Here is a 14811-nt window from a genome sequence, read left to right on the forward strand (position 1 = left end):
ACTGGTTAGGTTTGTGTGTAAGTAGAAAAAAAAAAGTTTTCTGTCAATACAAATTTTCTTATCGTATATATACGTAATTTATTAAAAAAGAAAAATAACATGAAATTAAAGAAAAGTAAATTGAGCTCATGTGTTTTTAACTGTGAAAATATTAATTAATTACGTTTAAGTATATGTATTAATAATAATAATAATAATTTTTCTTTGAACATAAATAAATGAGCACCATGTTTTATATAAAACATTTTTTAAATTTATATATCTACATATATAATTATTAAAAATTTTTCTAACAAACTTTTGTTTACTATTATTATTATTTTTATCTTATCATATGTACGCATGGGAATCAACAGAATTAGAAATAATTAGCCATATTATTTAAAAAATGAGACATTTCATACTAATATTGTTCATAAAGAAAAAAAGAAAAAGTTTTGATCGATAATCTTAAAATTATATTTATATATTTTATAACACTAGTATAAGTCAACGTTGTACAAAGATAATATTTGCCTTCTTACAAAGGAAGTCGATATAAAAAAAAGAAAATAAAAATTTTTACTACTTAATCCATTTTACTTTCGTCCTATTCATAAAAATGTTCGTAATACCGACAAATATCCCATTGAACTTTTGACAATCTGCAAATATTAAGAAATAATTATAAGATAACAATATAATTATAAAATAACAATTATATTGTTGCAGAAGGGAACATAACTTAAAAATAGAAAAAGTCAATCGAAATATACTTACGTCTGTGAAGATGGTCAAAGACAAAACGACAAATTTCCCAGACGTTAAATATTGCGGCTTTTTTGTTCGTATCATACAAATAAGTAAAAATTTCGAGTTCGTTGCCGGTAAGTTATACCACTCGTAATTATAAATGGCGTTACCAAAATTGGTACTCTAATTGAATAAAACGAATGACATTAATCAAGTAATTAATATTTCAATCAAGATATTATTAAATTAAATTTTCATTTACTTCCTGAATAAGACATTCGCCGATGAAACAGTAAATAAAAAGTGTACTTATCACGCAAAAGCTGTACAAAATGAACATGACTAATGTTATATTATCTTTTGTTTCTTTACTCTAAAAACGAAAAAAAGAAAAGCAACGATTAGCTGTTATTATATAAATTAAGGACGTACATGACACTTTTTGGAGAGAAGTGAAAATTAGTTTTTTTTTTTCTACATGTTCTGAATGCACATAGTTACTAAAAATATTTGGTTAAAATTTGAGATTACAAAATTCTCAAAAATGGCGGAGTTATAGTTATAATAATCGAACAACAAACCGAACAACAATTCGATCCCCATAACTTTTATTTCCCGTTTTCAATCTTTTTTTATTTTACCTCAATTCCGTAACAATAATATGTGCAAGCGTGTATTTAAAATTTACTAATACTAAAAAAACTGATTGAACTAAAAAAGATGAATGAACAATTGCCACGTACGAAAAATGTAACGCAGAGCATAAAAACTCATTTACAATAAATTAAGAGAGGATTCGTCGGTAAAGTAGAAGTAGATGCAATGAGGACTCATTCGATCTACATTTCACTATTACAGTTTTACAAATAAGCATCTTATATATCATTATAATTTAAACGATCCAGAATCATGGTGCAGTTGGCAGCAGACAGATGTTAAAGATTGAATAAGACACTTTGACCATAAATGTAAACCTTTACTGAAAAACATATTGGAGAAATTGAAGAAAATTCACGAGGATCCAAATGAAGGTACTTTGTTGCTACGCCGACCTTGTGGATTTACGGAAAATACGAATGAAAGTTTTAATCACCTTATGTCGAGACCTTGGCTCGATAAACTACCAACAGCGCATCCAAGACGATAGAAATCCCACTGAACATCGCTACTTGTCTTTTTAATCAAGGAATGTTATCAATCTTCAAAATAATGCAATCGTTGGAAAATGGAAATTAATCCGCTTGTTTTTCAGTTTGCCATAGAAAAAGATGATCCTCGGACAATTATGGCCGAACGTGACTCTCAAAATGCTGCAAAAGAGACTTGCTTATTTCATAAACATGAACATTAATATCAATTCAATTTTCTTTCGACGATTGAAGGTTCATTACATGGTCTTGAAATTGATAATACATTGTGAGTATACAAAAATTATTGTTATTTACTTATAAATGTAACAAGATTTTTTTTTCGTAATTATCACCTCGAAAACTATAAAATCTCTATAAAAAAATTTCCTGGAAACTATCGAACCGATAAATTTGAAATTTTTTGATCATTGTCTGCATTAAATGTTAGATTTCTTACGGATTCAATTTTCTTTCTGAAGTACTTACTTCTTTTCTTATAGAAAAATGAACGGGCGAGTGTTACCGACGATCGGTAAAAAATATATATAAATATTTGACATTTTGAATAAATATATAATTTCAAAAATTCGGCTCGAAAAGAGTATTACTCTTATATTTTAAGAATTATATTAGTATAATTTATTTTCTCTTTTATTTCAATTAATTGTCATGGAAATTATCGTAAGTAACGAATTTTGGCGTATAACCATACCAATTTCCATTTCTCCGCCATTTTTCATTACTTTTAATTAAACAAATTATTAATTTAATCTTTAAAGTAAGCTCTATCACGCAAAAAAATTGTTTATTCTAATAAATTATGCACATGTGTAAGAATTAAAATGGTAGAGGAAATTTCAAAAATATGTTGGTTCTTTTACTCTAAAGTTATGTACGTCCTTATAATAAAAAAAAAAAGATATTATTCACTTATACGTATACCATTAATAAGTGGTAACCGGAAATACAAAGATGTATGGTGGTACCTAATAGTTGCTGCATAATCACAATGTTAAAATTATTTTCCAATCTTTCCGCCAATCTGAAATATTTCATATAAAAATTAAAAATGAAATATTATAGTAAAGTTAACTATAATTTTTAGATTTTCGATTATTTAAAAATCTTAAAAAAAGAATCATTATGATATTATTCTTACTAAAATTTAATTTCTTGTTTTCCTTTTTACCGCTTCATTCTATGACACGTAGCATGTTACAATTATTAAATTAATAAAAAATAACAAATAAACATAGATTTGTATTAATTAGACAATTAAATAATAGATAAATAACGATAAAAATAAATAATTGAAACAAATGCTCAAAAATGAAATAATTTTCCAATGAAATAATAATAAATAAGCTATAGCTTTTCGAAAAAATCATTCACAGACATATATATATATATATATATATATATATATATATATATATATATATGTTCGTGTAAATAATTTTTAAAAAATAATAAGTAAATTTATTAAAAAAATAATCTCATTTTCTACACATATATATCTGTACAATATATATACACGTTACATATATATATACACAATGTATTACTTATACATACATATACATATATATATATATATATATATATATATATATATGTTCGTGTAAATAATTTTAAAAAAATAATAAGTAAATTTATTAAAAAAATAATCTCATTTTCTACACATATATATCTGTACAATATATATACACGTTACATATATATATACACAATGTATTACTTATACATACATATACATATATATATATATATATATATATATATATATATATATAGACACACACACACATATATATAACTGAATTTACCTTATCAATCGATAATGTCGTAGTACAAGTTTCTTCATACCCGCATGATAATTTTCAGGATTATTTAATATTTCTTTCACCTTGTGAGATAATATGGCGAATTGTGCGACTATTTGAGTGGACAAGTTGACGAACATGCAATCGAATCCTACGTAACCAAATACGATAGAAGGTATGATCATTGTCTGATAAACACAGAGCAACGCGTATATCCTACTATCACTCAAATCGATGATTACTAATACTTTATATGGCAATTGATAACCCATGGAATTGTTTTGCTTCGCTGTAAAAAAGAAACAGAGAAAAAAAAACAAAATTTACTTTTTTAACGAAAAAGAATTATATGAGAAAATAGAAAAACAAAAACATTCGATTAGTTGATTAAAACAAATATTCCCAAATTTTCATATAGTGTTAATGTTCGATACAATGAAGAAACATATTACTCGTGTAATATTACGAGGTACTCATAAAGTAATTGATTAATTTAAAATTAGACATACATTTGGATACAATTTTTTCTTTTTATTTTCTTATCAATCGCGTATTTACCACCTCTTCTTTATTTTTTCAAATCTTTTCTCATCAAAATATGCAAGTTGCTATAAAAAATAAAATTCATGGTGAATTTGAAAACCACTGAAATTTTAAGACGTCTTATTTTTTATAAAACATTTCATAGATCTAGACAAATAGTAAACTAATAATGTAACATCGGTGAATTAGATAAACCTTCTTAACAAAATTGGTTTATTATTATCTTTGATTGTTTTTGATTCTCGGAATCAACCATTAGCATCTTCCATAATACTTTTATTGTTGACCAGTATCAGCTGTTTTTTCAAAAATTTATTATGCAATCATTTCAATTTTTAACAATAATCATGAACGGCAATTAGTTATGATAACTCAAAATGAACGGTGCGTTACTATCAAATATATGATAGCACCTTATTCAATGTCAGATCATAATTAGATGTAGTTACAGCTGATTGATTTATTTCTCATCAATGGTAATGACTATGCAAAGAAATGGATAAACTCGTTGCCTGATCAATTACGATGTGCAAATTCTTTCTGAATATTCTTTCTTCGTATTCGACAATTGATACGGAGTATAAATATTTCGATTAGATACATTTTCCGATTTTTTGAAGGTATCTTAGCACTGTCGATTAAGTGACCACAAATGTATCAGCTGTTTTTCGCATTATCAATCTTGAGTACAACTGAAGTGATCATTTTAAAACATCATTATCAAATTCATTACATCGTTCACTTCGAACATCATTGTATCGAGCTTAAATAATCATTAATTAAATTTTATGGACCAATGTTTGCACTTATTAATCTTCCACACTTATTTATTTATGATTTATGATAATAATATATGTATTCACATGTCAAATTCCTAAATCAGACCGAATGTACTTATTAAGAATACTAAGAAAGATTACCGACTTAAACGTGCACGTGTGTGTGATTATATCGATTAATTCAATAATAAATAAAGAAAGAAAGAAAGAAAGAAATAAAACGTAACATAAAACGTAGAATTATACTAATGACATATAATAAAAAAGATTTTAATTACCAATTTGAAGTCCAATCTTAAGTCCATTCACGTAATATAACAATATTGCAAGTGTCATTGAAATGACCGCTGTTAGTATAAAACGAGGTGGTAATTTAGTATACTTGTAGAATATCTCTTTCTCGTCCTTACTTTTGTATTTTTCAGACAATGAATCTTCTTTGACATCTATCAGTAATTTACCCAAGGATTCCCTGTTGATTCTAGTGATTGTTATCTTTGTAAGAGTCATCGATAGAATGATATTTTCCGATATGTTCGATACGACGTTGTCGACAGTTTTTGGAGAGAAAATCAAATGTGCGAATGTTAAAGAACAATGAATCGAAAGATATAGGAAAAAGAAAAGAAAAATCGGATCATAGATCTGTAATGGCCAAACTCCTACGCATTTTAGAAGCCGTGTGTTCCAATTATATGATTTGAGGACATTGGCAACTCCTATTTCCTATAATAAAAAAATCAAATTGGTTAATTCGTTAAAATAATTTACAATTTATTGTTTCATTACAATTCTGAATGCATTTTATTATACTTAATATATATATATATATATAATTATATATATAATATAATATATATATATATATAATTATATATATAATATAATAATTGTATGTGTGTATATATTTAAATATATATGTATTTAATTATAAATGTGAAATAAATATTTTTATTGTTATTAATATTGAAATATTAATTTAATATAATTTTTAAGATTAATATTTTAATATTTAAATATTCAATAATAATATTTGAATGTAACAAATAAAAATCATATATATTTATGTTATATACATACATGCATACATATATATATATTATATATATATATATATATATATATATATATATACACGCAAACACATATATATACTGCTTTATCTATATATTCTATATATACATTCTTTATTAAATTATACTGAGTGTCCGAATTAAAATGTTATAAATTTTATACCTCACGAGTTCAAAATATTTAAAAAGAATTATTCAAACCAGAATTGTCCGATAGCAAAAGGGAATATATTATAGAATTTTTAATTATTAGAATTTTCTTAGTTATGAGAAAGTTTTTAAATTTATTCAAGCTCAACTTCATTTTTCTTAAATACGATCTCGTATTTTTTATAACGGAAGCTTATTATTTGTTAAAGAAAAAAAAAAGAACAAATACACTTTCTGCGAAAACTCTATATATTGTCCGATAAAATTCCATACGACGATTATTCTCGGAATGAAATGTACGCAATTATTTAATCTCAACAGTTAATATTTTTCATTACATTTACTTGCGAATATTAATATAAAAATTTACTTCCTTTAAAACTTTCATTCGTAAAATCAAATAATTCTTCACGATCAAAAATCAAACGTCACAAACAAAACGCATGAAGCTTTATTATTGTAGATTTAAAAAAAAAAAGGAAAGATAACCAAGCGAAACGTCACAAAATTATCTACGAGGTATAAGAACACAAAGAATAAAAAAAAAACTAATAATATTTAAACCCTTATAAATGCGTTTGCGTGAAGTTAGAAATATATACAAAAAATAAAAATTAATTCGCAAATAAAATTCTACGGAAATAATTTCCAATTGAAATAAAAATGAAACACATCGATCGATGGAACAAATCCTAGCAATACACGATATCCACGGCACTTATCAGCGTCACTATATACATTCATTATATTAGATATGAGATTCGTTTTATGGTTAGAAAAAAAAAGAGAAAGAAAAAACCGAACCATGCTCTTTATCTTACTTCAATGCTATTCTTTCCCATTTTACTCCTTCGAAGGTTCGCGAGAGACTGACGAGAAAACGGTCGAACGTCCTCCCTAGTAAACTCCGTTTGAAAAAGAGTTATACACGTGCAAGGGGTTGGTTGAATACTTAATCTCAAATCTACGAAAAAAATATTAAGAAACAACTTGTCTCTCAACCCCTTTCTAACAACGAGTTCAATCGTTTCGTTGTTACGATCATCGATTACGAATAATGTGGGGGTAGATTGTGAATAGTAGCTCTCAGCACCCCTCAACACTATAGTACGTATAGAAACTGTGATATCAGCCTTTTGATTCATTTCTCGAAACATATCGATTTACTTTTATAACCCTCTTGGAATACTAGTCGAACTTTATTTATCGGTCGTTGAAATTTTTTTTTTCTTTTTTTCTTTTCTATCTTTTTTTTTTCTATTTTTGGAAAGAAATTGAAGGTAATCATGATTTGGAGAGAAAAGATGTAACGCGTTACTCATTCACCCTTGATGTACTCCTTCACTCGAGGCATAGTTTGAAGTTCATCAAATTGTCGACTATCTTATAGTCTCTATCCCCTCTTTTCGTTCGTTCGATCGTCCTTTCGTTTTCTTATGGCTTTTAGTTCTATGCGATGCAGTGAACGAGAAACATTGATTGTACTTGAATTAGTGGTGGTGGTTTAAACAAAAAATTTTTTTTCTCTGAAACAAGTAATCTTAAGTACTCCGTGAAATTAATCGTTGTTCTTTATTATAGATGGTATCGTGTTGAGGAATGATGAAAATAAATGATAAGAAATTGCATGACTTTCGAGTAAGAAGGAAACATTATTTTTTTCAGTTACATTAATCGTGAATAACGATTTAAAAATGTCATAATGATGTAGAAAAAAAGAATTTGGTTTCTTTCTTTTTTCTTTTTAACGAAAATAAAAATTCGTAAATACTTCACGGAATTAATTATTTGTAACGTTATTTTCTTTGTTACAAGGGATGATGAAAAGTGTATTAAACATTTATGTGATTTTTGGCCAAAAAAGAAATATTTCTTTTTTTTTAGTTTTTTTCTTATCAGTTTTACAAATTATTATTCTCGATAGATGGTTTTTGGATAAATAAAAGAAATGCTTCTTATTTTATTAACTTTTTTTTTTAATAAATCATTCATAAGATTAAATTATTTTTTAAACTGATAAAATGTTTTAGAATTTAACTTTGTAAATTATAATTGAACGTTATTGAATTAATATTGTTTTATTTATCATTTAATTGTGCATTTATTAATTTTAATTAATTACGTGTGATAGAATATATCGATAATAAATAATTTATACGCATATACGTATGCACATACATACATATATATATATGTATATGTATATTATTAAGTTTTATAATTGATTATTAGTAAAAGATTTTTTCGAACAGCAATAGTTTGTTGAAAAACTATTATTTCTTCGTGATACTTGCTTCAATTATTTATGTTATTTAATTGTTTATTTATTAGTTTTTATGTATCAATTAAATATACATGAATAATTTAATTATGTATTCAATTATTTAATAATTTATCGACAAAAAGAAGAGAAATTAAATTTTAGTACGACTAACTTCGTAATCTTTTTTTCAAATTTTTTTAAATATCGAGAAACAAATAAATATGAACATTATCATAATATTTTATTTCTAATTTTTATATGAAATTTTTCAGATTGACAGAAAGATTAGAAAATAATTTTTACATTGTGATCATGAAGCAACTATTGTCTACCACCGTTCTTTGTATTTCCGATTATATATCATTGTAAATATACAAGCAAATAAGTTCTTTTTTTTTCATTTTAAGAACATAAAATTCCTCAGCAAAAAAAAATACTTTTCAAATATTTTCTTCTTTTTTTTCAGACAAGCTTAATTTATTAGATATAAATTTTTCTTTGTATTATGGGATTTATTTTAACGATTAAATTAATAATGCAAAATGACGGAAAAGCAGAAAAGTTATTTATGATAATTTCCATGATAATTAATTAAAATAATTTAAACTAATATCATTTTTAATATAAAATATAACATAATTTTTAATTTAAAAATATAAGAGTAAAAGAAGTTCCTCTCGAGCTGTACTTTTGAAATTATATATTTATACAAAATGTCGGACATTATATGTATTCTTTGCCGCTTGTCAGTAAAACTCGTATGTTCGTTTTTGCATAAAAAAAAAATGTAAGTACTTCGAAAAAAAGCTGAATCGGCAAGAAGTCTAAAATTTAATGCAGAGAATGACAGAAAAATTTATAGCCTAATCTGTTCAACAGTTCGGTTTTGGTAAAGATTTCAAAGTTTTTGATTTCAAATTTCAAGGTTATAATTATGAAAAAAATGCATCTGAAGATTCCTGTTAGATTTACAAACATATATCAATGAATTCTGTATACTTGCAATGGATTATTGATTCCAGGACCATATAATAAACCTTCGAAAGAAAGTTTAATTGGTATTAATGTTGATGTTTATGAAATAAGTAAGACTCTTTTGAAGCGTTTTGAGGGTCACGTTCGGCCATATTTGTATGAAGATCATTTTCTTGTATGGCAAACTGAAAAAATGAAATACACATACTCAAGGATTGCATTGTTTTGAAGATTGATGAAGTTTCTTAATTAAAAAAACAAGTATCAATATTCACTTGAATTGGATTTTCAATTGATAGTTTAACGAGCTAAAGTCTCGACACAAGGTAATTAAAACTTTTATTCGTATTTTCCGTAAATCCGCAAAGTCAACATAACAATAAAGTATTCTTACTTGAATCTTCATGGATTTACTTTAATTTCTCCAAAACATTTTTCGGTAAAGCTTTATATTCATAGTCAAAAGTATCAATTAATTTTTAATATTTGCTTGCTGCCAACTGCACCGTAATTCTGGATCCTGTAATTAATAATGATGTATAGGATGCTCATTTATAAAACTGTAATAGTGAAATATTAGTTATCGTTGCATCTACTTATACATTACCAATGGACTCCTTGTCAATTTATTATAAATGAGTTTTTATGCTCTGTTTTATATTTTTCGTACTTGGCAATTTGTTATCAGTTTTTTTCAGTACTAGTAAATTTTAAATATTTATATTTTAAATATTTCGCGTGCAAATGTTATTGCGGTGGAATTGCGATAAAATGAAAAGCACTTGAAAACCGGAATAAAATATTAAGGCGATATAACTGCGCCATTTTTGAATAATCTATAACCTGAAATTTTTACTAAAATTTTAACTAATAATCATTATATGAAATTATCTTATTTTTGAAAATATAGGATAAAATCCATTTTTCTTTCTTTTTTTTTTGACACATACTTCATTGAAACTTTTGTTTCATTGGATTTAACAATAATTGTAAAGCAGAGTAAGGAAAATAAAAAAAGCTTCATACATGATTTGAATCATATATGTGTATATATATGAATTTTATATATATATATATATATGAATTTTTTTATTATTAAAAATTGAATCAGTTGATATAGAAAGATATTAAATTATTATGAAAAATAAAAGTGACCTTAATAATAAATGGATCAAATAGGATAAAAGGAAATTCTTCATATAAGTGTTCGTAATAATGACAAATATCCCATCGTAGTTTTGAGAATCTATAAAACAGGATAACGAATAACACATTGTAATGTTAATTTAAATATAAATTGTAGATTTTTTATTTAAACTTACGTCGGTAAAGGAGGCCAATGATAGGACGAAAAATTTACCCGAAGTTAGTTGCTGCGGTTTCTTCATTCGCAACATGCAAATGTTAACCATTTTTAAATTGGTCGGTGATACGTTATACCACTCGTAACGATAAAATGCATTGCTCAGGTTCGAACTCTAAATTTTTAAAACAATTTGAAGGGTTAGATACCTAGAAATTGATATGTTACAGAGTGTTATATCGAATTTGATCGCAATCAATTTGTTTTTTTTTCAAATTTTGTTTTCAAATATTATAGGATTACTCCTGTAAGTTATAAATATATTTAATAAATCCAAATCAGGTTCAGTTCAACTAAAGTTTCTAACTTGCCCGATGAGAAATATTTTTTAAATTGTATATTGTAAAGTGATATTTTAAAAATCTAAGAAAAAAAATATTTTGATAAAAGTTAATCTAAACAGAATTTATCGAATATTTTTATTATGAAATTTTATTGATTCTTAAATTAAAAATAAATTATTTTTTTAATTTATAATAAATAAATTTATATAAAATAAACTGATGTTAAATTAAAAGATATAAATAATAGAGTATTTCAGTTATAAACGGTATGACCAAATTTCTTGCATCTGATTGCTTTTTTTAAATAAATATTTTAAATAAAAGTTATTAAGTTTAGAAGGTAATGTCATATAGTCAAAATATAAACTATTAATAAAAAATAATATATATAAAACTCTCAATATATCAATTTTATAACTTAATTCTATTTATGTCATCTTTTACGTTTCAAAAATGATTAATCAATTTATCTAAAACTTTGAAATAAATAATTAATAATTAATCAGTGAATGTATCAAGAAATTATTAATAATACTATATGAAGCGAAATAATGAACAATTCTAAATATATCCACATTTTTTTTCAAGTGCATATTTTGCATCTACAAAATAAATATCACAAATGTATTAATAAACATTGTTGTTTGTGAAAGTAATCCTTTTTTCTGTTTTTGTAAAATAAAAATAAAAATAAATCAATGATAATAAAAAATTTACTACCGAATATTTATTTGAAATTAAAGTATTGCTAATGGCAATTAAACAATCTTACTGACAATCAAATTAAATAAGACACCCTGTATCTCGTTAGTTAATTTTAATTACTTCCTGAATAAGACACTCGCCGATGTAACAATAAATAAACAATGTACTGAGGACACCAAAAGCATACGAATAGAATATAATCAATGTTATTCCTTCTTTCTTTACTGAGCCCTGAAAAAAATTATAAACAATAAAAAAACAACAATAAACATCACATAATGTAATACATACCAAAAGTGTATTATAACCAGATATACAAAGTTGTAACGTCGTTCCCATTAATTGTTGCAGTATTATTACATTAAAATTATCTTCCAAAGTTTCTGCTTGCCTGAAAAAAAGATTAATAAAATATATAAGATATTCAAATGTTTCATTAAGATATTAAACTATGATAATAGTTTTAATATAATAAAAAAATATATAAACAATATTTATTTATACATTCGTTACTGAGATTATAATTATTTATTTAGTTAAATCTTTTTTTTTCGTATAGAATAAATTGTCACGTAAAAATCTTACAGAGAAGATATCTGATGTATTTCTACAAAATAATTAATAATAAAATAACATTAATTATTTCTGTCAATATATATTTCATTGGACAATCAAATGCATCTTTTTTTTAAATGCATTTTAAACATCAGTCTATTGATTTCAATCTTGGAAAGAATATTTTAAACAAAAGTTACGTGTTTTTCTGTACCCATGGAAAAAGTCGACGTTTATAAAAAAAAATGTTGGTTTTTGTTTTAAAAAAAGAAAGTTGACTTTTCTAAAAATGATATTGAAAGCTTACATCAAATAAAATAACTATAATTTTTTAAATATTTTCATATCGAAAACGAATAACTCATTTTCGAAGAATATTTTACTCAAAAATGACCGAGTTTATGGAAAAAAATTTGTAATCTGCATTGTATCAACTATCACGTCACCAACATGGTCTATATTTCAATTGTTATGTTGCATTGCATTCGTAAAAAAGAACAGAGAAATTTGTAATTATTATCAATAAAAATTTCATCTTGATTTTTACCTTATCAATTTGTAATGTTGAAATACAAGTTTCCTTATATTACGTTTAAAACCATTAGAATCGTCAAGAACTTCTCCGACAGTGCAACTGAGAATTCCAAATTGTGCAGTAATATGAAATGCGAGATTAGTAAACAAACAATCAAATCCGACAAAACCTAGTACAATAGTCGGTGGTACCAAAAACTGATAAATGCAGAGACAAATATAGATCCTAACGTCGCGTATATCCATAATGGTTCGTGTTTTGTACGGTAGTTTGTAACTCAATGACGAATTACTCATTGCTGTAACGAATGAAATATAATAGATAATAAAAATATATATAATTTATATAAACTACGTGCATAATAATGTATATAATACATGTATGATTTATATAATATTATGTATGAATTTCAGATACTAAATTCAGAAAATGAAATTTAGATGAATTTCGAGTTCATGCGATAATTCTGATTATATGTTGATTCTAAGTAAAAGAAAATGTTGAGCATTTCGAAAATTTATCGAATTAATTAAACTATTATTATTATTGTTATTGTTATTGAAATTTAATTTAAAAGTTTTTCATTTTTCAAATTAACAGCCATAATAAGTTAGTAACCATAATTATTGTAGGAGTGTTTCGTATATTCTTTTCATTTTTGCATTGAATATTAAGATTATTTATATTTCAAAAGAGTCTATTAATTTGAATAATAATTAATTATACCATGAAAATAATTAATGAAAAAGAAAGTTAAAAAACATACAATATTCTAAAAAAAAATACAAGAGTCATTGAACAACTGATCTCAAGCGAAAGTTGGACATTTTATTTCGCATTATTAAAATATTTTTCTTCACAACAAATCATAAAACTTTGCTTAATAAACAAACCTACATGCACATATAAATTTTTTTTTATTTGCTCTTAACAAAGAAACAAATCATAAACAATGTTCATATTTTTATAATCAATCTATATACGTACATAAATTGATAAAGTAGTAATTAATCAAATTATTTCTTGCATAAATATAATAAAACGATTACCCATCTTGACATTAGGTATCAACTCCTGGATGTAATAAAATGCAGCGGCAATAGTCATCGTTGGAACTGCTATAAAAAAATAATATTTTGCCAATTTGGTATATTTCATCAAAATGAATCTCTTCTCGAACGTATTGTAATTGTCGACGATGAAATTATCTTGTACTTCGATTAGCAAGCGTCTTAATGATTGTCTGTTAATCCAGCACATCGTTATTTTTGTTAGTGTCATTATGAGTAATACATTTTCAGTGAAAATTGCCATGTTAACTTCGAAATCGTGTTTACAATGTGTCAATTCGGCAAATGTGAATGAACAATGTAAGAAAAGATAAATAAAAAAAAAGAAAAAAAGAGCATTGGATATCTCGAGGGGCCAAATTCCAACATATTTCAGTAATAGTCTGTTCCATAGTAATGACTTCATTGCTTCGGTTACATCGATTTTCTGTAATAATAATAATAATAAATATATACATATATACAAATTAATAAATATTGAGAAAAGAATAATAAATTATTAAAAATGGGACAACGAACTCTTTTCTGTAACTATGGTCTAAAAAAAATTACATAACGTGATATTAACGATTTCGTCAGTACGATAAAATCGATAGCTTGTAATAAAAAATAAATAAAAAAAGTAGTTTTATTAAGATTTACAATATATAATTGTGAATTATTAAATGAAGCAAGATATTTTTTTCTTTTTCTACTTAATGAAAATTAAAAAAAATTTTTTCTGGTGAAAAAAATTGTTCCTCACAAAGAAAATTACGTAAAATATTTACCAATGATATCAATGATTTGATAAAATCGATAACTTTTAATAATAATAATAAATATTTTTTA

At 24.7% G+C, this 14811-nt stretch overlaps 2 protein-coding genes across 2 annotated transcripts; both read right to left on the minus strand.

Annotated features, from left to right (window-relative positions):
* Positions 1–531: 531 nt before the first annotated feature.
* Positions 532–7063, minus strand: LOC127072288 (odorant receptor 4-like). The gene is made up of 7 exons (XM_051012588.1): positions 7052–7063; positions 5286–5733; positions 3689–3974; positions 2805–2904; positions 995–1105; positions 760–915; positions 532–644 (listed from the first exon to the last, which is right to left on the minus strand). Exons 2-7 carry the CDS (start codon positions 5515–5517, stop codon positions 594–596), a joined length of 936 nt encoding a protein of 311 aa, XP_050868545.1. The 5' UTR covers positions 5518–5733; positions 7052–7063; the 3' UTR covers positions 532–593.
* A 2491-nt stretch (positions 7064–9554) lies between these two features.
* LOC127072289 (uncharacterized) lies at positions 9555–14224 on the minus strand. The gene is made up of 5 exons (XM_051012589.1): positions 13960–14224; positions 12923–13208; positions 12112–12211; positions 10791–10946; positions 9555–9653 (listed from the first exon to the last, which is right to left on the minus strand). Exons 1-5 carry the CDS (start codon positions 14222–14224, stop codon positions 9555–9557), a joined length of 906 nt encoding a protein of 301 aa, XP_050868546.1.
* Between the last annotated feature and the right edge of the window lie 587 nt (positions 14225–14811).

This window comes from Vespula vulgaris, chromosome 25 (assembly GCF_905475345.1).
Source record: "Vespula vulgaris chromosome 25, iyVesVulg1.1, whole genome shotgun sequence".
NCBI classification, from domain to species: Eukaryota; Metazoa; Arthropoda; class Insecta; order Hymenoptera; family Vespidae; genus Vespula; species Vespula vulgaris.